Here is a 27888-nt window from a genome sequence, read left to right as displayed (position 1 = left end):
TTCCGAAATGCACGAGCTTACGTTACAGTAACGTGCCCGCATCGTGACGGGAGCTCATGTGTTGGCGCTGCACCGTACACCGCCACCGCCGCCGCCGCCGCCGCTCGCCTTTCTCTCGCAGCCACACCCTCCCATCTCCATCTCGCACGCGTGCAGCTGTGCGGGACTGACTGTGCGTGCGTCTCCCTGTCGGGCACCCGCAGCATCAGCAACACAAAAGGGTCGGAGCTGCCGGAGCGGGGCTTTACCTCAGCGCCGATCACGAGGAGGAATCGCGCTCAAGGAAAAAGGTGGTGGGATTTTTCCTCTTCTCTTCCATGTTGTTTGTCATCCTGATGATTGTTGTCCATTTTCACGACGCTGATGACCTTGTCACTGTATCCCACCTCTCATTTCTCATTGACCCGCTCACATCTTCTGCTCCATCCTTCGCAGATGTGTGTGTCTATGTGTGTGCGCGCGCGTGCGTGTGTACTGTAAATGGGCTGGGACTTACAATTTGATCCGTCTTGAAATGCGCAAACGCCGATGTCAACAGGCCAAATTGTAATCACTGGTTATTTGTTTTTAAATCCAAAATAATGCCAATTAGTTTATCGCCATTTGGATTTCATCTTTGTCACTATGTGAGAAAAGCAGAGGCCAGATTCTTTGTTCTCCGTGCGCCTTTTTACTCTGCAATTAATAGGCTGTAATCCCTGTGCGGCAGCATCCGCTAATCTGCCATTAACGGTTGCGTATTGATCCGTTGCCTTTAGGTCTATGTTGATGTGGTGTTTCACCACAGCGATCCGTGGCTTTCTCCAGACGATACACAATACAGGCTTTCTGCAGGATTTTTGAGTCAGCTGGAGAAGCATGCACAGGCCATATGGTGCGGGCCTACATGTGCGAGGAAAAAATATGATATGGATTTATGTGTCCACGCGTCATTTAAAGGCTTTTAAATCAACGCTGCATTACTGTCATCGTCAGAGGAATCTGGTGCTGAGACACAGGAGCAGGGAGAATAGATGGCAGCTTGCCAGAGATGAATTCACAGGCTGCTGGTGTTGGATTTATGCTGCTGGTTTCAGTTAAACTGGTCTGTTTTGTGGTTGGCTGCTTTGGCACCTGAGTGACAGGAGAAGCTGTGAGCTGTACAAGGTGCAGGACTGATGGCTGAGTGATGACATGTTAAGACAGAGCTGTGCTGTGTGCCATCCAGGTCTGTGCTTTAGGGAAGAGCTCACATAGTAAAGACTACGTCACCATCAGTGATTCAAGAGTAGTGTCTTATTAAGTACTGCAATGATCAGCTTCATGTCCAACCTGAAGGTTTGGTTTCTCACAAGCACCAAGCTGCACAGTAAACACTAAAACATGTCACCGCCACCCAAATGGTGACTTTTTCAGAGACATCTGTGGAGGGTTTTCGCAATGCCAAACAGCATCCATGTTATTTGAGTCATTTAACACACTTTGACCTCAGATAAAGGGATCTGATTTTAATCACCGTGAGGCGGACAAAGACAGTCTGACTCATTGTTTTCTCTGCATTTAAATGTCAATTGATTTCGGAGTCACACAGCCACACGTTTGACAAACAGGAATGGAAACTCCCAGACATTCAAAATTAACTTAGAGGCATTATCTTATCACTAACATGTACTTCAAAAGCTGTAGGCGCTCATTCTATGATGCACTGGCCTCATCGCCTGCATGTTTTGTGTGTAACACTGTATTTCGCAAAGAAACTAGCAACTAGAGCTGTTAGATAATGTGAAGTAATCTTATATCACCCATCAATAGAACATACAGTATTTTATATACTATTATACAGATGTTATTATTAATGTCATGTATGGTTATATATGTTTATGTAGTGCACACCCCTTCTCTTTATAATCCACTATGCAGTATGTGTTGTAATAAAACTGCTGCTGATGTCAAGGTTTACTTTACTGACATGTTTGAGGCATTTAGGTCACCTCCGAAATCTCAGTATACATCCAAAATAATAAGGAAATGCAGCAGGCTGTAGATCAAGGCCGCATCACAGTGACGATGCATAGGTAGGTTTGTCGATTTCATGTTGCTGCAGAATGAAAATAATTCATGTTCGACCATGAAATCAGGACATACATTGACAGATTTTCATCTTACCGTGCAGTTTTGACTTTTATAGTGGAAAATGTGAACATATTTCGGCATTTATTCTCATTTTCATGAACATTCTGAATGACTGCTTCACCACATGGCTGCTACAGTATCATTGAGACTAGAGCAGAGGCGGTTGGTCCTGGCCTCCTTCTACATGAAGTGCAGTCATTAAGACTCGTCCTGTGTGTGTGTGTGAGCACATGTGGATGTGAATATCTGTGTGTTTGTGCAGCTTTACTGGGGGGATTTCTATTTCTGTACGGAGTCAGTCAGAGGAGTAGTCTGTCTTTGAAGTGCTATGCTGCTGTAATATAGGCGGCATCCAGGTTGGTAAAGCCCCATCATTACCATATCCCTGTGAGACTGCAGTGTGATGCTGCCAAAACTGGAGAGAGGGGGAGCTGGCCTTATTACACACTAACACTAAGCTGATGCACACAGACGTTATGATTCCAGATCATATAAAATGAGGATCTTATGAGGCTTCCAGAGTCGGGGGACTAAGCTGCTGCTCTTACTTCAGATGTTGGTGGTAAAAAGTAACCACAACAAGACTGTAATAGATTTATGACCATAACATTAAAAAGCAGTTGTGGTGCACTGCATTACAAGCCATTCTAATCACACATGTGCATACATGATTACTGTTAACCCACAATGAATGCCTTTGTGTGCATCAGCCAGTTGAAATGATGAATGCCACTCTGTTCTCTTGCACTGGCTATCTGGCGGGGGAAACAAAGTGTCACTTTGTGCCTCCTCAGCACAGCAGCACTAGCAGACACAGGAGAACGCCCATCTCTCCTCACTCAGCGCTCACACTTACCCCGAACCCCGCTGACACACCTCCTCCCCTCACACTGTACATGTGCTTCACTCCAACACGCATCATGAACCCACGCTGACACCACATTTCATTCCACAACACACAGCTGCGCCTTGGAACAGCAATCAAAATTTCATCGATAAGAGAATATAAAGGGATGTTTACTCCGTCACTTTGTTGCACTCACACACACACATACACACACACACATCCAGGCTCTCACTGCATCTGACACCTGACTCCAGGTAATGCCCTAGATCCTCAGTGACAGCAGGCAGGTGGAACGGCCACACACTCATAGATACCCTCGCACACAGAGCAACTGCAGGACGGTAAGAAGGCATTCTCGTACAGAAAGTTAACAACAGTTGATTAGGTGTAAGGTGAAGCTCTCGGACATAGTTTGTAGGTTGACTTCAACTCTAGTCTCCATTTATTCTTTGCTTATTTTCTGTCTCTCTGGTGTGCACAGCTATTACGAGCAGCTCATGTTGTAAAGTGTAAAAATATTACTCCACTTCTGAATTGTTATTGATAATTGTGAATATAACAAGTCGCAGTGTTTGAGATGCTAAGGTGGGAGAAGAAGGACTTTAAGTTGTTGCTTCTTTGCACACTTGTCACTTAACTGTTTGCTAATGTGGAAAATATAACCACGGTCATGTGATACTGTACATGTTGCGTGTCACTCTGAAATCCATTGTTTCTCCACATGCAGCCTGTGGATATCTAGGGAGTGGACAAATGCCAAGAACACCTTATAGCATAACATCTGAACAAAAACAGAGCATTATATAATTCATAAAGGTGGTGTTTACTGCATCTCTGTTGGAATAGATCATGTTTATCCAGTACTGCACTAATAAATACTACTGGTGGTTGTTTAGTGCCTCCAACCAGGTTTTAGTCTAATAGTGGGATGGCAGTGATGGCTAGTTGGGTGGTTCAACCCCACAGGATTAGTCCTACTGAATTTGGTGATCCCCTGATTTTTCCTGTAGCATCATCAGGGGGTCAACATGTTCATTTTCTTCTGGTATTTTGTGATATCATTCAGATATGGGGCACATGTTGCCTGTTTTCAGACAGAATTGTCAACTCGTTACACTCCATTTCTATCTGAATCGAATGTTATTTCAGGTCGACAATGATGCATAACCACTCCTGGTTTTGCCAGAGTTTTAAGAGTGGAGCAGTATAGTGTCTTGAGAGTTTGATGGGGCTCAGCAAGATTGACATGGTGATAGCAACCTTCATGTAATATAGTAAACAAGCCTTGTTAGCCCTGCGACCTAAAGCTTGCTAACTATTCTAGCGACGGATCGGAAATGTGCCAAAATTTGCCGAAACTAGATATCAAACAAAAGCCAGAGACCACAACATATTAAGTTGCTATGAGCCATAAATTCACCACTTCTGAAAAGGCAGAAGATAACATTAACTCAGAGCTCTCCTCCTCCGGGCAGCTGCCTCCTTCTCACTCAGACTCACCCTGGGTCTGCAGCTGCCTCCTACAGACTGAGATTTTAGCAATCCTATAAGTTTAGTGCAGCTACACTTTGCGACATGGATCTAATAAACTTGGGTACGACATCAAGTTTGATGTCTGCAGACTGTACGATGACAGCGCTTACTGAATTGCAGGCTACGACATGCGATGCAATAGCTTCCCAAACTGAGCACCCAAGGTTGCTGCATGGGTTATCACATTTCCAACTGTGAAGCACAACATAGAGGGTCACATTATTAAAGGTTTTGTGGCCACTATATACTGCGGTGTGTCTGTGTGTTTCCTAGCTGCTAGGTTGCTCACTGCGACTATATCCTTCCATGCTTCGTCCCTCTTTACGCGATCATGATAAACAGGCAAGGCTTCTGCTGCTACAACTCGACAAGATTTACTTCTTTGCTTGAATCACACACATTTCTTTTACTGGGTTTTGTCTCCACGGCGAGCTGCTATCTGTCTGTTTGAGTTTAGTACCGGTGCATAATTTCATGCTGCATTTCTGTTGGTTGGTTAGTAGACGTAGGTCTACTAGAGAGTAGAGCACTCACACTGAGGGATGGTCATCCCAAATTTCTGACACTGTTCAAAATTTTATCCCAGACTGTCCTTGATTGCAAGACCATGACAATGACCATCCTTGAACCTCTCTTACTGTGCGACATAGGGCCACCATTTTAGAGCCACGACCAAAGATATCGGCATGTTTCTTTCATGTTGGTCATCTTTCGTCTTGAACAACCCAACATTGCACAGTGTATACTGGGCTTAAGGAGAGCAGCGTGAAAGTGTTGAGCTCTCACTCTGCAGCTACATCTGAGGACTGAAATGTCATCAGAAGTACACTGCACACTGACTGACAAATAAAGATAGCTTGACTTGAGGAATCTCAGTCAACTGAGGGGTCTCTGACTGATGATCCGAGTCTCCAACTTTCAGGGGGCAGCCCTATGTCAGACGATATTGAGAAGAAATGCCGTCTACGTAATCAGTCAACTCAATGGAGTGGGTGGATTAAAGGTCTAGACCCAGGCAAGTGCACAGCTTGACAACAGCTTGACAATTGTGCTAGTCCCACCTGTGGCGCTAATTGGCTAATTGCTATTCCCCCCGTGGCGCTCATTGGATTGATTGTTTTTTAACCGAGGAACAACTGTTTCATGTCGTACTGCCAGACTGATCAGTCAACTTGGTGGAGTGGGCGGATTCAAAGATCTGAACCCAGGCAAGGGCGCATGCTTTCAGACAGTCCAAAGAGCCTTTCATAGAGTTGCACTTGGTTGCTCACAAGAAAAGTAACAAAAATTATTGTGTAGAGAATGAAAATAGACAAAAGTAAAGGGACTGCACTTGTATAGTGCCTTCCTAGTCTTTCAACCACTCAAAGCACTTTTTACTCTACATGAACCCCAGTTTGGGGTTCAGTATCTTGCCCAAGGATCAATCCGTCGATCTTCCCAATAGCTGACAACCCACTCAACCTCTGAGTCACAGCCGCTTAGAGATTAAAGTTCAATCCCTGCTTACTTTCCTACCGCCACACAGCTGGCCAATCACGGCACAAAGTGGGTGTTAATATTGATTTTGGAAAGTTACAAAAATGGTCATCGCCCCTCAATTCTGAGGTTGGAAAGGTGTTGGAGGAGCGGGCCTCTGTAGCCATTTGACCATCAGACAAGCAGCTGTGATGAAGCCTGCTGGCAGCTTTAATCTTGATAATACACTGTTCCTCAGCTCAAACTGAGGCTGATGTAGGTTTGGGTCTGACATGATGAATGGAACTTGTTTGCTAAAACACACTGGGCTCTGTTACCATCACTGCATTAACATTAGCTGCTGGTGCTGTGCCTATTTGTTTGGTATCTTTAGATCTGTTTCATACTCTTTCGGTGTGTTACCTTTGGAACCAACAGTAACCCTTCAGACGTGGTACCAAGACCCTCGATCCGTTTAATGCTTCCACCACAAACAGTACCTTAAATGTGGCGGGGTTGTTGTCACTCACTGCTCCGTCCAGCACTCGCTGTATTTCCTTATAGATGGAACATCGGCACCTCGTTTATCGGAATTAGTATATTAAACGTTTGAAGATTCACTCATTACTAAAAGTGTCTGTCATCCAAGAGAGACAAAAAACAACAACTAAAGTGATGGTCAAAGTCACAGTGAAATTTAAGGTATGTGGATGGATTCACGTCATCAACTCATGCACTGAGTAACATTACAATTAAACGTACCATCACCTTAAAAGTTGTCAGCAGTCGGTCTAGTGAACTGAGTTATCTTTTCTCAGACTCCAGCTGCTGTGAGAGGCAGCAAAACATCCTTTCATTTTATAGTTACAGTTTACTAATAAAACTCTCCACAGTATGAACAGTGGTTACATGAGCCTCAAAACCAGACACAACTCAGCCCTGAGCAGAGTGACCGTCCTCTACTGACCAATCAGACTGCAGTGTTCACAGCTCCACCTTTTAGTACCAGATCTGTGTGCTAGGTACCCCAACAGAGGGGGGACCAAACATGGGGACGCTAAGGAACGATTCCATTGGTACCATCTACAACTATTCACAGTGTAAACGCAAAAAAGGCGTACTAGACTGAACCGCACTGCTCAGTGGAAGCGGGGCTCTTGTGCCTTGTACAGTCTGTGTGGTGCAAAGTTATGAGGGGTTGAGAGTTGCATGACCATGAGGTAGATCCTGACGATATGTTGGTATTTTGGTAAAAACTGGAACAAGTCGTCAGCTCAGTTGATAGTTTGGTGAGTCTGTCTGCATGTGCAAGTGAAATGAATAACAACAATGTGCAGCAATTACATAACAATGCGAAATAATGTGAATAAACACTTTGCAACCAGGTGATAAATTAAACATCAAAACTACCAGTGTATTGTGACCATAGCAAAAATGCCAGCAGTTGTACTGAACACTGGATATATGGATGACACTTACTGTCGTGTCTGGATGGAAGCCATCAACACCATGCTGTTGTAAAACTACCACACAAATGTACATCTGCTGCTGCACACATTGAACTCCGCAGTAAAAAAGATATTAAATCTTCCATTGAGATAGAGACATTGTGGTGATGCATTGGACACACACAGTTCACAGTGAAAAATAATAAAAGAAAAGTTTTTTTACACATCCAGACCACCCGTTCCCTGAAGGTGCTCTTTTTATATTCTCATCTAAATATGACGGCTTACCACTGGCAGCAGCCGCCAGCAGCAGCCGCCAGCATCAAGGCTGTCTTTCCAACCTGTCTGGGAAAGTGACATTGCATTTGTGATTGCAGTATGATATGTGATACAGCAAAACAGTAAATACGGTGGTTATCTTTCCATAAAACCTCTTGATTGGAATGTGAACAGGATCACCGTGTGAATTATCTGTTTGAACCACCGTGTCATGACTTGCTCTCCTCGCAGTTTTGGCAGCAACGGTGTGACTGGCTGACAAGATAATGATTAATCACAACACACCTGATATTTATTTTTCCGTATTTGTAATTACCCAACCCCTTTTGCATGTAGCGTTCACTTGGATACTCCCAAACTGTCCTTTATCGCCGCTGTTGGAACAAACCACATCAGGAGAAACACACTCAGGCGTGTGCCAAGCGAACTATTTCAGTCTGTTTGTAGTGATAAGTGATTTGTTGTGTGAGTTGTTTATGTGTTGCGCCTGTCTCCTCTGGCCGCTGCTGCTGCTAACACGTTGTCATGGAAACCAGGGGCTGCTCTAACTTCAGAGAACGGCAGAGATTGGCACAAAGAGTTGGTGTTGATGAGGCGTTGTGTAAGGCTCCATCCCAAAACATGCCTTGCCCCCACTACTTTTTGCGCACATCGCGAGGGTGTCCTGACTCATGTTGGGATAGAGGGGCAGGGTGAAGTGTCAGGGCCACATGACCCTCCAGATGGAGGATTTTCAGAGGCACACATAAAACTCTTCAGCGAGATGGCTGAACAAGCAACAAAAAAGAATCCCACAAATGTATTTTCTTTGTTTATAAAGATTTAACATGCATAAAGAAAAAGAAACATATTAGTGTGCTGCTGTCTTGGTAGCTAACTAGCTAGCTAGCAAATGTTACATTGCTTTTATTGATTTGTACACAAACTTTTGCGGTGTTTGATCTTGCGGGGATGTAGCCATTTTTCTGCCATGGTTCGCGTCCTGTAGGCGATATTTTTGTGGCCGTGTTACACCAAAACCTGTTTCCCCCCGGCAATATTTTTGCAAGCGCACCGTTTCTGTGGCACCGCCCAGAACGATTGTGATTGGTTGAAAGAAATAAAAAAAGCCGGGGCGTTTTTTTTCTCCAATCTTAAAGTGAGAGTCGGCCCAGCCAGACCTTTCTTTTTTTGAGAAAGGTCTGGTGAGCGAGACTATATCAGGGCAGACTGGCAGGGTAGGAGCATGGGTTGCTAAGGTTAGCCTACAGAGCTCCGTTAGAGGCCTGGTAATGAGGCGGTGCTCCTTTCTGCTTTGATGGCTTGTGTGATCTATTGATAGCATGAAACTTAAGTTCAATTCAGTTTTATTTTATTCATAAAGCCCAATATCACAAATCACAATTCGCCTCAGAGGGCTTTACAGCACACTACATCCCTCTGTCCCTCTGACCCTCACAAGTTGTGAACGAAACATGAGTGTCCACGCTTTGCTATATCTGTCAGATAAACAGCAAATGTCACTGTGATAATACTGTTACTACTATAACTATTTCAAATGTCACAGATTTCTTTCATTTTTATGCTCCACATAATGTTCCATACATGCCACCAATCGATAAACATGCTTCAGTGCAGTATATGAATATAAATAAAAGCAACAAATCAAATAAATAGGAGCATAATAATTAAGCTAAAATATGAACCAATTATTGCCATAGTCGCATCTGTTTTTTTTTCTCTTGTTCATGCCTCTGCACCCGCGATAGGCATTATGATTTCGGGTTCCAGCCCATTCTTGTGAGGGCGATATCTCAAGAGTCTCACAAGAGCCTTGATGGAATTTCTTCAAATTTGGCACAAACGTATAGCCTGGAAATTCAGACTCAAATCTAGAAAGATTTTCAGTCTAACCCTCACCGATACACCCTTCCTACCCAAGGGGCGGCACTAACTGAAGCATTTCAAATGCCGCCGCACACAATTGGATAGTACGATGGCCAATCAGAGCAGAAAACAACGTGACGTATTCATTGCACTAAGCCCCATTGGTTTGCCGACCAGTGGGGCTGACTGATAGATTATGCTTTTGTCGTATCCCGTCGGCAAAACGGCAAAAACGTCCTTCCTGGAAGCGAAGGCTTCTAGGGCAGTCTTCTGTTCCTCTCTCAAGGAAAAAGATAAATGTAGTTGGCTTAGCGTTTCTTCCAAAGCTAAATTGAATGGACGCGGTCCTTCGGCAGCTGCCATCTTGGCTGTTTACTTTTCGACTCCTACGGCACAGCGCTGTCCTCATCATGTTACGCCAACCCAGAGCCCGCCTCTGTCAGATAGACTGATCTGATTGGTCTGATTGGCGATTCAGCGGGCTCTGCTCGTCGGGGCCAGATCCCTGTGCAGTGCAAATTCGAATTTGCTGGGGGCGGGGCATCTGGATTTCCAGGTTAACAAACGTACACTTGGACTCAAGAATTAACTCATTAGAATTTGGTGGCAAAAGGTCAAGGTCACTGTGACCTCACAAAACGTGATTGGCCATAATTCAAGGATTCACACGCTTATTATGACAAATTTTCACACAAATGTCAAACAGGATAAAATAATAAAGTGATGACGTTTTATATCCAGAAGGTCAAAGGTCATCTTCACTGTGACATTATGATGTTCTGCAAAAACACTTTTCTGGCCATTATTTAACATCATACCTGAGGAACAGGAGGGGAGATGTTTTGATGACTTTAATCTTGGGTGTCCATCTTGAAACTGTGCTGATTGTGTAGATCTTTTGTGCTGCTGGGCCGAAGATGTGTGTGAAGCATCCATGTTTTCAAGTCAAACTTGATTGGTTTGTGGAGGCATACAACCGCAAGGTGGTAATTCTAGTCTTAAGATTATTCTTTGGCATTTTTTGCCTTTATTCAATAATACAGATGGATATGAAAGGGGGGCAACATGCAGCAAAGGGCTGCAGCTTGGACTCGAACCTGGGCTGCTGACTGAGCCGTATCAGGGTGTTGAAGGGTTGCCCTATTTCATATAGGAAGAGTTCAACCACTACCCCCCGTAACTCTGTTTAAAGGGACACAGAGGCACCTGAAAACGAGATGTAGATGTGATGAGGTAAAAGTTAAAAATCGGAGTCTAGACTGTGAGATGATAACAGTGACAGTGCGGTAGATTCATCAGGTTTGTTGTTGTCACATCACACATCCTGATAAGTCATGTTCCTTGCTTCCTCATCCATCCACCCCTCACGTCACCCCTCATGCCATGCTCCTGTTTCCTGTTGAGTGCACCTGATGCTAACACACCTAACAAACCGAAAACCTGCTGTTTTGTCTCTGTTCTGTATTTATTCCACCGTTTTCTCCCAAAGCCACAGCGGAGGCAGCGGCGACGCTCATCTGGGTAAAACAAGCTTTGTGCAAAAGGGCAGATCGATGTTCCCTAAGGTTTTACTGCAGTGGTGCGCAGCCATCTCGAGCTGTGCAGCTGAAATAGGTAAACTGTTCCACGGCCCCCGCCACGTTCGTCTGTCTGCTTTGTCAGCAAGCTACTTGTGCTGTGAGGTTATGGCACTTTAGCCGCTACAACACTAAGCCATGCCTTTGGACTTTGGTAGTTGTCTGGCCCGCTCTGGTGCAGAGCTGTGTCACCATCGAATGATGTTGAGCTGCTGGGTCGTTGGAGAGCGCTGAGACGCCGCATCGTGTTATGCCGCCGCCATACTATAATGCAGCTGTATCCTTGTCAAAGGCATTTCTCTGCTTCTGTAGAGCACATGGCTGCTCCTCGTGCTTCTCTCATCCCATCTCTAGCTGCTCCCCAAGTCTGTCCGCTGCAGCAATAGGACTGTAAACACACACCAATACACTGAAGAACAACACGTCACACACTTGCTTCTCAGCACACAGACACTTACTCAACAGTAGGACTTGCAGCCAGTCAACACATGTAAATAAACAGACAAACAAAAACAAGAATCCACAATATCTCTCTTCACACCAGCAGACACTATCACATACAGTCTCTGTCTGTGTTCACACACCCCGACTACCAAACATGCTTGTTCGCTCCTTGTTCTCTGCTGGCAGGACAAAGAGCCTTTTTGGGGCGAGACATTTCTGAGAGAGTCTGTCCGGCTTTGTCCCCCTGAGGAAGGAAGCCCACGGCATGCTGATCCCACTGGAGACAGCGGGCCTCTCTCCGGCTCTCTCAGTACTGTCTCACACTCTCTGGTTTTACACTGCCGGCCCAGTTGCTTGTGGTTTCACACAACACACATTTCCGCTGTACATCAGAAAACCTCTGGCTCGGCCGACGTGCTGCGGACAGGTGTTTGAAGAGGCGGGGTTCAGGATGCAGTCTGTTGTCTGTCAGTTTATGAGATGCAAATAAGAGGCGGTTTGTGTGATTATCTCTGCTGTGGATCTCTAATCATTAGACGTAGCAAAGGGTCATCCTGCTGGAAGTGAACATGTTCCACTGAGCTGCTGTAAGAGTCGTTATTTATTTGTAATTTGGCACTGTCTACATGTTCGCTGTGTGTTGTCATTTCAGATGTACAACTGACTTTTTAGCACCACTGTTTCTGCATCAACAAGCCACAACAGAGTGGCCTCAGAGGGCACATTTTGCTTTTAAAACAGCGGAGGCTTTATCGGGCCCCAGACAGGCCAGTCACCATGAGCCATTCTGCAAGAGCAAACAAAGCCGAGCTTCTTATTTATTTTTTTTGATGATAATGCTACAGGGGAGGGAGAGCAAAATAAAAAAGCAAGACATGAAGTCCAACCGCAGCTCTGCTCCAGGACTGTAAATATTCAGTGCCTCTCCCCTCTCTCCTCTCCCTCGATTAAACGCTCACACATGCTCCTTTTACCCCCCTGCAGTAAAGATGATAACAGCATCCGCATGCTCACTTCCTTCTTCTCTCACCACAGCCAAGGTGTGCAGTGACCATGGCGACGGACGCCACGGAAACTGAGCATGACATGCTTTTAGAGGTAACCGAATCCAAGGGCCCAGGTAAATAGGAAAAAATGAGAGCTTTTAGCGACATCTTAAAGAGACAGTGCATTAAAGCACATTAAGTGATCACATCAGGAGGATAAAATCACCTCTGTTAGCCTCATGTGTTTTTCCACTGTCTCTTTAAGAAGTGTGTGGTGTGGTGATGGGTTTGACTTGTGTCTTCACTGTGGTGTGCTGTGTCCACTCTTCCTTGATCTCCTCTTTATCAGCTTTTGTTTGATCCCTTCAAGCTGTTTTGTGACATGATCTGATCAGTAGTGTAAAGAAAAGAAAAAAACATTTATATAATAATGTCAGTTACACTGAACAGAAATATAAATACAGCATTTTTGTTTTTGCTCACATTTTTCACGACTTGAAATTAATGACATTAGACTTATGTCTCTCAAATTGTGGTCATGTGTTTGTTAAAATCTGTTTCAGCACTTCTCCTGTGCCACAACAATCCATCCACCTGACAGGTGCGCCACATCAAGATGCTGATTAAACAGCATCGTTACTGCACAGGTGTGCCTTGGGATGGTCACAATAAAAGGCCACTCTCAAACAGTCACTTTTACCTGGAAAAAAAAGACATTAATTAGGATTTCACATGACCATTGCAACAGAAAAGCATTATTCTAGTCGCAGATACCACAAAGAATCAGTCATTATCCAGTGCGACACATCTCCTTCACATGAAGTTGATCAGGTTGTTGATTGTGGCCTGTGGAGTGTCGGCCCACTCCTCCCCAACATACTCAGTGGGTGACATGTCTGATGAGTATGCAGGCCATGCAAGAACTGGGATGTTTTGCTGTGCATTATCAGGCTGCAACATGAGGTCGTGGTGGAAGCTGAATGCTACAACAATGGGTTGCAGGATTTCTTTACAGTGTCTCTGTGCAGTAAAGAAAATGCACCTGTGTTTGTTGTCCATAGCGTATGCCAGCCCATACCATAACCCCATTGCAACCATGGGCCACTTTGTTCACAGCGTTAACACTCGCCCACACGATGCCACACACGCTTCCTGGAAGAGTGTGAACCAGGATTCATCTTTAAAAAACAGCACGTCTTCAAAATTCAGTGGCCATCGAAGGTGAGCATTTGCCCACTCAAGTCGGTATGACGACGAGCTGCTGTCAGGTCAAGACCCTGCTGAAGACGACGAGCTTCCCTGAGACAGTTTCTGATAGTTTGTGCAAAAAAAAAAAGAGTTGTCCAGGTTGCTGGCCTTGACGATTTTGCAGATGAAGACGCTGGTTGTAGAGGTCCTGATCTGGTGTACTTTCAGGTGGTCTGCAGTTGTGAGGGGGAACTGCCCATTGGTCCGACAGCCCATTGTTCCGACCATATTAAACCCATTGTTCCAAAGTCCCGTTGTTCCAAAATCATCATGATGCCCTGTGGTTAAGGTCTGGTTAGGTTTAGGCACAAAAACCACTTGGTTAGGGTCAGGAAAAGATCATGGTGTGGGTTAAAATGAAAAAGAAAGTGGCAAACACATAAGCCGTGAGCCTGCTCCGCCTCAAGCCTTTCCCAGCTGACCCAGAGCCGGTCGCAGCGCACCATCAAGGCAGAAATACGCCCGCCGGGAGCTGTTCAGCGCCGCGGACCGTCGGATTAATGGGATGTCGGACCAATGGGCTGTCAGACCAATGACACGGACCCGTTGTGAGGCCAGCTGGACGTACTGCGAAATTCACAAAAACAACATGGGAGACGGCTTATGATAGTGAAATGAACATTCATTTAACTGGCAATGGCACGCTCCGTTAAAATTTGTGACATCTGTGCCATTGTGTGATCAAACTGCACATTTTAGAGTGGCCCTCTGATGCGACCGTCCCAAGACACACTTGTGTATTAATGATGCTGTTTAATCAGCATCTTAATATGCCACACCTGTCAGGGGGATGGATTATTTTTGCAAAGGTGCAAGTGCTCACTGACATGTGTTTTAAAAAAATTGTGAACAAAATTTGAAAGAGAGAAGCCGTTTATGCGCATAGAAAAATTCTTAGATCTTTAATTTCAACCCCTGAAAAAAGGGAGCAAAAACAAAAGTGTTGCAATTATATATTTGTTCAGTGAATAATAAGTAAAGTGTTAATTAGGAAGACTTTGATATCATCAGACAGAGCCATGCTCGCTGTTTCCCTGTGTTGAGTCTTTATGCTAAGCTAAGCTAACAGGCTGCTAGCTGTAGTGTCATGTTGAACAGACAGAGGAAAACCATGATTTACTCTGCAACAGTTTGACTGTTACTCTGCTGTGAGCTGCTGCATTGTGTGTATTTAATCTTGTAGGTTTGTGAGATACATACAATTCGAAAGCAGGTCTTCTGAGCAGCCGTTTTGTTTGTTTGTTTTTTCCTACTGCTGGCCAGTTAATTTTCCTCCACCAGATGTGAAATGTTCCCCGATCAGAGAGCTAGAATAAAGAACCAGCAGGGATCTGAGTCCAGAGGACCAGGGTCAAAACACACTGCACCACAGGCACACAGGAAGCAAGAGTTAACCCCAGTGTTGGGTTGGGTGCTGCCGCTGAGTCGTCTACACTGCAGAAAAAAAGTGTCCTTTCTCGTTTCACGCATGAGTGTGTGAGCGTGCCCACGGCAGTGCATTATGGGCTTCGTACCAGAGTAGAAACACTGGATGGGCGCTGACGCTGGAAGGGCATTCTGCAGGGAAACAGAACATCAGTGTCGCACAATAATATCAGCCACTGCACTCAGACAAACAAAGATTGGGTCTGACTGAATATTAAGCATCTGTAAAAACATACATTTCTCAATTTAAAATAAACACTGAATTTTGTGAATAATAAGCGAAACAGTAGACAGAGCCTCACGATATGTAAAACCTACACAGACTCTTAAATATAAAATTAATGTATATTTATATTGTGTTTTTTTTTAAAGAGAATTAAATATGTAAAGAGCAATTCCATAAAGAATTTACATTTTTCTCAGGCCCTTCCCACTGATAACATAAAGCTGGCACATTTATAGATAATCTGCCTTCATCTCCACCCTGAAGTTAACATCAAGGTCCGAAATATGAAGTGATAATCAAGAAAAGGAAGAAAATTAAAAGGGACAATACCACAATACTACAAGAGGATAAAAAAGAAATAAGGCAAAGATTAAAAATGAAAGTGACATTTCATTAAAGCAACACAAAGACTGAACTGGAGGATTACCCACCCAAAATTTATTGTTATTATTTTTAGAGCAAACAAAATCAATTAATCAAAAGGAGAATTCATCGAAAATGAATTCAATCGCTTACCGTGACCTCATGTATAACCACAGCCAAGAGAGCTACTTTAAAGAAATAGTTTGGGGAAAATACCTTTATTTCAGGGTTCCTACGCAAGTATGGAAATACATTTGATCAATTTCCAGGTATTAAAAAGTATGGAAAATGAAAAATAAAGTATGGAAAAATATTTATGTTTCCAGACTATTACCACTGTTCTAAAATATTCTTTTCTAAAATAGAAAATTAGGTATTTCCAAAAAGAATTTAATCAACCCTGATCGTGTTTTATACTGGGCCAAGCAGAGTTTGTGTGAGAGCAAACATACCGCCACTTTTACCTGATTGACAAGTGGTATGTCCAGTCCGCTGCCCCATGACCCTCCTCCAGCCCCCCCAGGTATCAAGCTTCACTCCAACACTGCACCTTCCACAAGAAGACGAGTTTCACGTGGTTCACAATGGGTAGATGCACGTTTTTGGATGGATGGCTTGACAATACCGTATATAAATACTGGTTGGCCAAGGATTCCCAATTCACACACAGAGCTAGATGCAAGCTTTGTGTGAAATTGTTGACATCACCAACATGGGGGAGAAGGCGATTCTGAGCCACATGAAAGGAAAAAACACTGACGTCTCGTTACTGCATCGCTTGCACCCAGAGTCCCAACCTTTTTGCCTCAGCCCAGACATTGAACTTACCTGAGTTTTTATTTGCATGCCATTATGGTACTTGGCTACAATCACCTATTAAGAATAATTCAATATGATGTGAAATATGATACACTGATATATTTACTCAGATGGCGCATATTCTCTGGAAAGAAACCCAAAACAAAAACGCAGAGAAGTCTGGAAATTAGGGTATGGAAAAGTATGGAATTTTGAAATTCCAGATGTGTAGGAACCCTGTTATTTGTATTTTCTTGTCAGGGTTAGATGAGAAGATTAACGCCACTCTCAAATCTGTCCAGTTCGATATGAAGCCACTGTCTGCAGTCTGTTAAAGCTGCTCGCCTTGGTGGAAAAGGCAGCGCTAAAGTGCCCTCTTGAGTGGCGAAAATGAGAGGATGTGCCCTTTTGGCTGCCCTCTTGAGTGATCAAAACGAGACGATGTTCCCTATGTCGCCATACATGACACACTAGCTTCTTGCACACCAATGGGCCCATGTCATGCAGTAGGTGCCCTTTTTTCCTTTTCGCTGCTGCCCTTCAAACATCCTGAGTCCGTCACTGAACGTTAATGTTTCAGAGGCTACGCTACAGTAGGCAAACGTTAGCCATTAGCAACTGGATGCTGGAGTTTTCTTAGAACCATATGAAAATGGTACAATTATGAGTTTTTATCTCTGGTGGAATTCACTTACATTTTAGTGTGCCATCAGCTTATTAATAGCATTTTAACCTAAACAAAGAAAAGTGTAAAATTTCCAGAAAGGTAAGTGTTGCTTTATCTTAGACTAGAAACAGGAAAACAGCCTGGCTCCGTCCAAAAATAAGTCAATCTGCCTGCCGGCACCTCTAAATGTTACGAACAAACCGTAATCTGTACAAAAACTGTAACAACAACAGGTTGTAGTTTTATGGGGGGTTAACTGCTGAACTATTTCTTGTCAGGAAGCAGTGACTTCCTGGAATGTCTACATAAAACATGTCGAATTTACACTTCCATTTTGGATTCCACAAACAAGATAAGATACTAATTATTTAGCACTAAAGATGCTGGTAGGCGCATGTTGTTACCTTTGGACAGAGTCAGGCTAGCAGTTTCCACTTGTTTCCAGTCTTTATGCTAAGCTAAGCTAAGCTAACCAGCTGCTGGCTGTATTCAGACATGAGGGTGGTATCAATCTTCTCAGCTGACGCTCAGTGAGAAAATAAGTCTATTTAAAGGACATAAAAGTACAAGAACAGTAAAGAAGTGCAGCTGGAAGGAGGAAGGGCTCGTAAGATGTTAAAGTCATCTCATACAGGGTGTCTACAGGTCCTTAAGAAGTCTTAAATTCATTTTTATAAATATTAGGCCTTAAAAGTCATTAAATATTCTTACATTATCCACCTTTTACATTCTTTTTATCAAAATCCGTCAAGCTCTCCAGTGTGAAAATCCTTCTTTCTGATGTTGCAAATCTTTAAACCCACCATTAAACCTAATACTTAAAACTTACCCAGTACTATCTAACTCACTCTAATGAACATATTCCTACATAAAACCTACATTCTGCACAGGACCACATACTTACACTTTATATTTTATACTTACCTGCAATGAATACGAATAGTCCAAATAAAAATAATCTTGAAAAGGTTTTAAAAAGCCTTAAATACCCGTAACACCCTGTCATAATACACATTACAGAGAACATAATGTTGTCTCTGCATCTGTCACAACTGTATTTGACCCTTTACTGATAGTTTGATGTAGTTGATATGGTCATGAGTTATGAGTGACACATTCAGCCTCAGAGGATAAAAGCCGTCCCCTCCAGTTAAAGCTGGGCAGTGTCTGTTTTATATGAAGCAGCACAAAGACAGAATAAAAACAAAAACCTCCCACATCCTCCATAAATTCATATGTTTGTGAGTATATATAGCACGTAGCACTTAAACTCTCCCACGCAAAAATAAAGACACACTTCAGACTGGAGGATCTACGTGGGGAAATTAGTTTACTGGTTCATTTCCCATGATGCCTCTGGTACAGTGAGCAGCACGCAGGGTGAAATCCCACACCAGTTGCTACTTATAGCTCTGAAAGGGATACCCACCGAGCCCTGAGAACGCCTGTCTGCACAGCGGTGTAGAGTAGCTTTGTAGCTCTGTAACCTCACCCACTTAGTTCATCCAGTGGACCTCCACAAGTACACAGAGACTCAGACAAAAACAAAACACACAGCCGGACTGACGTATGCAGGAACACAAAGCAGTGCTGAGAAAACGCAGAGAAACGACCACTCGCACATTTAATTAGGCTAAACTCTATCTGTTTACATTTCCAAATGACATCATGTCAACAGATCTCATCTTTGGGATCCTGAGGACAGATCAGAACCATGTTGTTCCCTTTGCACATGGGAAAGTTTAGCTTATGAGTTTATGACTTTCTGGCATGAAAGACGAGGAGGAAATAAAGATATCAAGCAAAAGTCCAAAAGTTAGTTTCATATGTTGGTTTTATGACAACTGCTGTTTTATTACGTAGGTCAGGAGATGATTTTTTGCAGCACGTTGCTCCTTTGTTTTACTGTTCCATGTAACGTGATGTGGAAAGGATTGCCTCACTGGCTGATGGATTTGGGAATCTTCCAGAGCGATTAGTGGCAATGTGTGTCGTTAAGTAATAACGAAAGTTTACTTCCTTACGTTTTGCTTCAGATAAGGCACGTGTGCATCTCGTAGAGTTGTTATCTGCTGAAATACTGCAGGTCAAATGTGATATGAGTCACACATATGACTTCATGGAGCCATGTGGACAGCCAGGATGTCACTGTGAGTTTACACTGCTTCACTTTCTCTCAGGACCAATCATGGATTTCAGTCAGTATTTCAGGGATTTGTTCACCATTTCTTTAAAGCTGCTACGACTGTGAGTTCTCCGTTTCTCTGCGTGGTGTTTGTCTTTCCCACTTCCTTTTTAAACACGAGTAAGTATGAACCAAAGAGCCAAGGTTTTCTTCTCATCCCATCTGCTATTTTGATTTATTTTCTTTAAATTCAATCAACTGCATTTCATTATCTACACACACACACACACGTACAGACACACGCCCATAGGCACCGTCCTGCCCGAGGGCGAGATATAAAGATTGATGATCTGATTGCACGTTGCTGTGGTTGTCATCTATTTTCTTTTGCCAACAGAGAGAAAGCGACAGGGCAAATTCCAGCCCTTCAGACGACTCTTTGGGAAGAAGAAGAAGAGGGAGGCGAAGGGGGGCTTTGATGGAGCAGAGCTAAAGGCGAGTTTCTCGACTGGGGAAGTGTGCAACGGAGTTGTGTCTGAGGATGAGGAGTCCAATCAAAATCTGAGGTAACTACACAGATACAGTTTCATTTTCACACCTATTTGTCTGAGTTATACATAATGAAACTGAGCCGGTGCTCTTGTCATTTTATTATTACTGATAAAAGCTGCAGCCGCAGGTTTTTATGAACAGTTTAGGGCCTTTGCCGCCTTTAACAAAGCAGATTTTATCCAAGAAACAATTTATCAGATTTCATTCACTTCCAGAAAAAATGAAAGTGTATACGCACACTCTCATGAACACTGCAAGTTGTGGTTGCACAATCTGTGGGGCAAAAGGGTGAGGCTCTGCTCAAACACAGCTTCTAAAAGGCTCAACACCATTTCAGCCTTTAATTGATGTGCTGAAACCGCTGGTGTGTAAAGAGGTCATTCATTTCTTTGTGTAAAATGATTTACGGCGAGCCCGCTCATGATAAATGAATGAAAGACTGGCAGTAATGACACGCTGCAGCACTGAAGACGCTCTTATTCTCCTGCAGGGAGCTGAATCCCATCGGATCTCGAGCCCTCTCACACGACAGCATCTTCATCCCAGAGGAGCCGGCGGCAGAGCCCGGCCTAGATCACAGCATGTCCCAGGAAAACGTCTCGGATAAAGTCAGGAATCTGCAGGTGGGCCTTGTAGCAGTGTGTGTGTGTGTGTGTGTGTGCAATCAGTTGCTGAGCAGTTATCTTTTGTCTACATGCATAACGTGTCACCTCTTCTGTTGGTGGAACAGAGGCAGATAGCACAAGGTATCAAGTTTGGCCAGAGGCCTCCTTCTCTGAGGAAAAGTGAAGGAGATGAGGGGAGTTCAGATGAGGAAGAGGTTCCCCGGAGTCCCCTGAAGGTTTTGGCCCAGGTAGAAGCTGAGCCAGCAAACACAGAGCCAAAGGTAACGACTGTCTATACTGTAGAAAGACTCAAATAACTTGAAATTGGTGCTACATGACCAGAAGAAAGGGCTGTGGCATTTGCTTTAGCTCACATCTACAACTACCAGAATGCACTGTGCTAGACTGGACTAATTAATTGACACGGTAAACAATATGGCTGGTAGCAAACAATCTCAAATTACAGTTAAACAATAAGCTTAAGTATACGCAGGAAGGCAATCCAGGCACTCCAAAAATATAGAACACAAGGAAGGAAGTATTTAAAAGCCTTTATTGTAGTCGCTTTTTTACAGCCCAGACAAAGACGTGCAGTGGTTGAATCATGTCGGCTCTTTTAATGATTTAGCCACAACAATAAAGGCTTTTAATATTCCTTCCTTGTTTTCTATATATATGGAGCGCCTGGATTGCCTTCCTGCGTATCCTGTTGTTTCCATTCTCCACAAGCACCTGACACACGGTTTTGATTAACGTCTGAAAACATTATATTTGATCAGCACTGCTTGGTTTTACAGTTTGATCGGAGTTTGAGAGAGAGGAGCGGGTTTCTCTCTTGATCCACTTCTCACTAAACTCCTCGTGTCCGTGGTGGCGCGCATACGCAAGTGCAAACTGTTGTTAAAGTAACACATCTACAGCCAGTGAAAATCTGCCGGATGATGCCAAACGTCATGTAGCTCAACCAAGGAACTGTGCGCCGGAAAGTTGGAGGGAAGTTTACCAGTTCGTTTACAAACACTACCCATGATGCTGTGACACGAAGTGGGTTGAAAATGGGCAGAGAATCTCTTTAACTTAATCTAATGACAGCTTTACACTTCAAAATCTGTTTACAGGTGTTGGGAAGCTTTTTGTGGCTGCAGAGGGAGTGGCGCAAAAGCCGCTAAGTGTCCTCAAGTGATGTCACATGAGTCAGTTGGAGCTAAACTATGAATCTGAAAACAAAAAAATCTGAGGATGTGGAGTTATGAAGTTTACCAGACCTCTCTGCTCCTCATCTCTGCATAAGGCTAGCGGCTTGAAGCATTAGCTGCTACTAGCATAATACAGCTGAATCTTTGAGTCTGCAACATTATCACGCCAGTGTGCGTCTGTGGTACGCTGAGTAGGCGGAGTCTGCACACCATTTAAAGGCATCTCCGGCAACATATACACCTGATGCTTTGTTTAATCATTCAATATTGCGATTACAGTCTTTGCCCTAAATAGGGATGTACAGTGCTTTATGCTATTACAACTCAATGAGAGCAGCCATCAGGTGATTACTGGCATATTTTATTCTCTGTGGCATCATTATCTTGTCTACAATTAATGACACAATAAGCTTTGATCGCTCTGACAGATCCATGATTTGATTATTAGTGCCACCGCCTCCTGCTGACAAATGTTTTCACCTCCGTTTAAGAGATATGCTCCTCCCACGCGCTCGTCATTACCTCTTACTGGATTCTGCCCGGCTGAAGGAAAAGGAGCGCACCCTCTGATTGAACTGTAGGCCATCGCAGTTGCATTATGGTTAATGTAGGCGCCAGGTTTTGGCAAGAAAGCAGAATGTGTGGGATAAAAAAAGGCAGTCGCTGTTGTTCTGCAGCATTGATTCTGATCCTTTCCATTGTGAGTCAGACAGTGTTATAGGAGTGCAATGCTATTTTGGTGCAGCACTCTTAGATTGGATGTGTTTCAGTTTTTAATAAATTCTGTGTTACTGTGACCAAAGCAGGTCCAGGGGGCTCAACAAGCTGGACCACACACCACCCCAGTGAAGTCACCGAGGTCCAAACGAGTTCTTCCGCCCACTGGTACGATCGAGTCCATCAATCTGGACGCTGTTCCACAGTCTGTTCCTCGTTTGGACAACACCGCTGCCAAGCATAAACTGTCCGTCAAACCGAAAAACCAGAGGATTTCACGCAAACACCGGCGGTTTACACAGGTGAGCCAAACTATGAGTCACCTCAAATGCATGCTTTTAGTATGTTTTTATTTATTTGTGTCATTTCCCACCATTTGTTGTGGTTAATAAAATATGAACTTATCATATTTCCACTTTTCTAGGACCTCCAAGAGGTTTCTATTCCTGGTGTGGTGCGAGAGGACCTCGAGGCAGCAGGCGTCTCCACAGACGAGCAGCGCAGAGCATCTGTTGAGTCCCTAGAAAGCTTCAAGAAGCAGAGACTCCATGAGGAGGAGAGACAGGAGACGAGGAGGAGGAGGGAGCTGGAGGAGCAGAGGCTCAAACAGGAGGAAGAGGAAAGGAGGAAGAGAGCAGCAGAGGAACTGAGGCTGCGTGAACTGGAGGAGGAGAGGTGTCGTAAACGGCAGGAGGAGGAGGAACGAAGGCTTAGAGAGGAGGCAGAAAGAAGGAGGAGGGAGGAAGAGGAAAGGATGTGGCGAGAGGAGGAAGAGCGCATCCGAAGGGAGGAGGAAGAAAGGAGGATGCGAGAGGAGCAGGAGCGCCGACAGCGTGAGGAGGAGGAGAGGAGACGACTGGAAGAGCAGAGAAGGAAAAAGGAGGAGGAGGAAGAAGCGAGGAGGCAGCAGGAGCTTGAGGCCGAAAGGAAGAGGAAGCAGAGAGAGGAAGAAGAGGAAAGGAAGAAGAGGGAGGAAGCAGACAGACTGAGGTTGCAGGAGATTGAAGAAAAGAAAAAAGCAGAAGCAGAGGAGCAGAGGAGGGCTGAGGAGCTGCGCTGGAGGGAGATGGAGGAGAGACAGAAGCCTTTCTCTTTCAAAGTTTCATCTGGGGAAAAACAGATTTTGTTCCAGAAGGTCAACCTGACGCCTGTTACGCCGGCCTCCAGCCACCAGAGCGGTGCTGTGGCTGAACAAAGAGAGAGCACTAAGGCTTCCTCCTCTGAAGTACCAGACTCCCCCAACCTGCCAACATCTCCATATGTCCCCCACACAGCCATCCTAGTGACAGGCGCCCAGCTCTGTGGGACAGCTGTCAATTTAGACCAGATCAAGGACACCGCCTGCAAGTCTCTGCTGGGTTTGGGAGAGGACAGAAAGGCACAGGGAACACCGCCGACCAAGAGCAAGACTTCCCCGGACCGCAAGTCTGGCAAAACCAAATCACTCAATGAGTCCACGCTTTCTACAGACCAATCCGTCCTGGCAGAATGGGCGAGCATCAGATCGAAGATATTCAAGGGGGTAGAAGAGGGGAAATACGATGAGTACCCTGACCCGAGTAAGACCCACCCTCAGCCCAGCAGCGAAGAGCCGCCTGCATTCTCCCACACCAACCTCAGGAAGACCATGTCTGCCAGCGCCAAGTTCTCCATCACTCCTGCGAAGAAGAAGTTTGGAGATTCAAACAGGAACTCTGAGGTGTTCGTCACAGATGATAAGGACGCAGGAGAGGAAGTTACTCCGTCCGATAGCCCCACCGCTGCCTCCCCAGCTCCAACCAGTAAACCTCAGAACAGGACGAGTAAATCCGTCCGCATCGTAGAAAGAGGGTCAGAGGAGTGTATGTTTGCCAAAGACCTCCCCTCTTTCCTGGTTCCCAGCCCTGGAGCCAAACCTGAAGGGCTAGAGGTGAAGAGCAGGGCTCAGAGTGAGACGGCGGTGTCTGACAGTAGAGAGGAGGGAGAGGATCGAGGCCAGGACGGTGAGGACAAGCCCTCGCCTTTTGGCATAAAGCTGAGGAGGACCAACTACTCCCTCCGCTTTCACGGCGAACAATCCACTGAGAAACGGAAGAAGCGATACAGTGCCGGGGACAGCTTTGACGGCGTTCCTTCACCTCTCACCCCCATTGAGCCAGACTCTGACACTTCCTCTGTCTTTTCTGACAAATCCGCAAGTCCCACATCGCCTCAGAGAGAAGGCGCGGTGGGCAAGTACCTGCATGCAGCCGCCTCCCCCGCCATCCCTCGGGCTAAACCTGCTAAGTCTGCCAGCCCGACTGCACACATTGAGGCTGACAAAGTGCTCTCCAAGCCTCCGCTCTACCGAAGACCAACCACGTCACCCAAACCCAGTGGAGCAGTGTCCACACCTCCCCCATCGCCGCTACCTAAAGTGGTCCACGGGCCTCCCAGTGATGCAGGGATCCAGAGGACAGGGGCAGCAGAGTCATCCAGCCAGGAGCCAACGAGCAGGTGCGAGGAACCTTCAGCTGTGGCCCAGTTACACCGGAGCAGCCAGGGTCAGGTCCAAGGGGACGAGGAGCCGAAGGAGAAGAGATCCTTCTTCCCCTCCATCAACATCCCCTGGAGAGAGAAGGCGGACAGAAAGACGGAGCTCATCAAGAGAGGTCAGTGTTACTGTGATCAGTCACTATGCTGTTATTGCTGATCAGGAGTTTGTATGTTTGCCCTACTAATACGTCAATATGACTGTGTTCCCCTGCAGAAAAACCCTCACTACAGAGCAGGCACTCCCTGGACAGCGCAAGGGTCCAGGAGAAGGAGGCTGGGCCCTTATGGATCACACTGGCTCTGCAGAAGCAGAAGGGCTTCAGGGAGCAGCAGCAGAACCGAGAGGACCGTCGCAGCCAAAGAGAGGCCAAACTAGCTGAAAAGCAAGCTCGAGACAGAGACAGTGTATGTGCTCCAGACTGCCTCTGTTACACACTTTATAATATTTCTTCTGACATTCACATAATCTGGCAGTACTCATACAGTCGTTTATCTCTTCTGCAGGTTACGCTGGTGAGCCCCACAGAGAGCAAAGGAAGCGGGAGCACCAGTCCTTCTTCTAAACCTCAGACTCCAGAGGAGCCCAAGAGACCTGACAGCCTCCTGGGACGATTTGAGCGCCGAGAGCACCTGAAAAAATCCAACACTTTACCCAGCTCGGTCACTGGTAAGAACCTGCACGTCTAAACATGATAAAACCATATATAGCTGAAATGGTTATTTGATTTGAGTGACTTTGATTATGTTCATGTAGTAAAAGAACACTTCACCTGCTAAATGATCATTTGTGTATCCATTAAACACCCTGTGGTCACGTTATTTGTGAAGAAAACTTTGTCTCGTTAGCAAAACTTTATCAAAACATCCGTTTACAATCTCTCACACAGCTCATGCAGCACAATCCAAGTCTCATTGATCCAGTCATATGCTCAGTACTTCCCAAACACATGCAAACATGATTTAAACACTTCCGCCTTCGAGTATCGGGGCCTGAGTACGCACTTTCATATACGCACTGCTTGGGCTGACTTCAAATGCACTTGAGCGCCCAGGCATGCAACCCAGCTGTGCATGAGACTGTACTGACGTGTTTGAAATCGTAATCGCACTTGTTTGGGAAGCATTGAGCATATGAGAGGATAAATAAGAGTTTGGTTATACTATATGAGTTGTGTGAAAGTTTGTAAACAATGTTTTGATATAATTCTTCATTCGTTAACCGCTGTCACTGATTACTTCAATTCATGAAGAAATGTTTGCCTTTTCTGTAGTCTTCATTTACTGAGGAGGGATATGAGAAACAAATTCACAGATTCAAGATGACACAGGGTGTATAATTGATACAATACAATGATAATGTTGCAGGTGAAGTGCTTTTTTAAGTAAAAAAGTGCTAATAGAATAGATAAACTTTATTGTCTGTCCCAACAGTGAAAGAAATTCTCCTTTGACAAGCCTCAACAGGACATGTGATTCACATTCAAAACAAAATTAAAAAAGGACTTTTAAAGCAGCAGCTGGTAAAAGCAGGTTAAACTTTAGTGTCTATTTTAGATCATTTCAGAGGGAATCAAGGATTTCTTGCAGATGTTTTCTGAAATTCTAAAATGTAAAGGGTGAGCTGTGTTTTTGTTTTCTTGTAATCTGGGGTGTGTGTTGTGCAACAGCAGGCACAACAGATGTAATTCATCCATCTTATTTCTTATTCTTGCTACATGAAATTTCGGCATGCTGTTTGTCTCGCAGCATCGCCAACACATGGGCAAAAAATACATAAAAATGTGGGTAATGACTGGGAATTGTGTGCTAAGATTTTTTTCAGAGATTCAACAAAACGTTTTTACAAAAGTCCCACAAAACTGTTAAATTTCCGTTTGAATGTGACAGATCACTGTGAATTCGATGTGACCAGAGCTAAAATGACTCCTATTTGAGGCTCGACCAAATCGCCATATTTTGACATAAAAAAAAAAAGATTTAACCTTTAAACAGTTCGTGAGATTTGGAACTTTATTGGGCTAAATGGACATTTTGATTACTAGGTTTTCATGAAATCGGTGGTGGGAGCAGGCACCCAGTCAGAATTTCTTGAGAAATTTTCTAGTTTAGATTTTTTTTTGTCAGCTTCTGCGAAATTGTGAAGGAAATGTATTCATTCATATTTATTAAAGACAGACAGACTAAATAATAAACAGTCAGATTAATCAATATCGGCTATACCTGTTAGTTTCAGCCCTGAAACCATATTTACAAAATGTTGAAACTCTAAATATTTCAATAATTTGTTAATAATTAAAAGCATTTATTTAGTATTTATGTTACAGTAGGATAGAGCTGCAACAACCAGTCAGTTGACAGAAAATTAATCAATAACTATTCTGATATTTGAAATTTTTCTCAAATGTGAGAATTTGTTGCTTTTCCTTGTTAAACATTCTGGAAAACAGAATATTTTTGAGGCTAGGGACTGTTGGTTGGGCAAAACATACATCACCTTGGGCTCTAAGAAATTGTAAAGAACATTTTCCACTGTTATCAGATGTTTTAAAGACTATATATATATAAATAATATTTATAATCTGAAGACTAATGTTGATGAATATTTGCAGCTAAATTAGTTTCATTAAGCTTCTTTCATTAAATGAGCCTTTAAAGGCTGTGTGGTGTAACTACAAGATATGTGACTAATTATTGTCCTTCATTTGTTGTGTCAGTTGAGATCGCAGACTCGACACCGTCGCCACCTGCTGTCAAGGAGGTGTCAAAGCGCTTCCCCTCCAGTGACTCTCCGCAGGTGTCCACAGAGCCGGCATGGCTGGCTCTGGCCAAGCGAAAGGCCAAAGCCTGGAGCGACTGTCCTCAGATCATCAAATAACCCCTCCCCCACCCACCCCAGCTTCAC

At 44.3% G+C, this 27888-nt stretch overlaps 1 protein-coding gene across 1 annotated transcript; it reads left to right on the top strand.

Annotated features, from left to right (window-relative positions):
- The first annotated feature begins 64 nt into the window (after positions 1–64).
- cracd (capping protein inhibiting regulator of actin dynamics) lies at positions 65–27877 on the top strand. The gene is made up of 9 exons (XM_050055425.1): positions 65–290; positions 19800–19968; positions 20445–20577; positions 20685–20840; positions 22559–22774; positions 22897–25102; positions 25201–25391; positions 25491–25653; positions 27701–27877. Exons 3-9 carry the CDS (start codon positions 20536–20538, stop codon positions 27859–27861), a joined length of 3135 nt encoding a protein of 1044 aa, XP_049911382.1. The 5' UTR covers positions 65–290; positions 19800–19968; positions 20445–20535; the 3' UTR covers positions 27862–27877.
- Positions 27878–27888: the final 11 nt, after the last annotated feature.

This window comes from Epinephelus moara, chromosome 10, assembly GCF_006386435.1.
Source record: "Epinephelus moara isolate mb chromosome 10, YSFRI_EMoa_1.0, whole genome shotgun sequence".
NCBI classification, from domain to species: Eukaryota; Metazoa; Chordata; class Actinopteri; order Perciformes; family Serranidae; genus Epinephelus; species Epinephelus moara.
This window is presented reverse-complemented; position numbering and strand designations above follow the sequence as displayed.

Coding starts and splice junctions, on each gene's coding strand:
- cracd (XM_050055425.1), top strand. CDS start 20,536: ATGTCCCAGGAAAACGTCTCGGATAAAGTCAGGAATCTGCAG. Junction 25,392..25,490: donor AAGCTCGAGACAGAGACAGT/GTATGTGCTCCA, acceptor TCTCTTCTGCAG/GTTACGCTGGTGAGCCCCAC. Junction 25,654..27,700: donor TTTACCCAGCTCGGTCACTG/GTAAGAACCTGC, acceptor TTGTTGTGTCAG/TTGAGATCGCAGACTCGACA.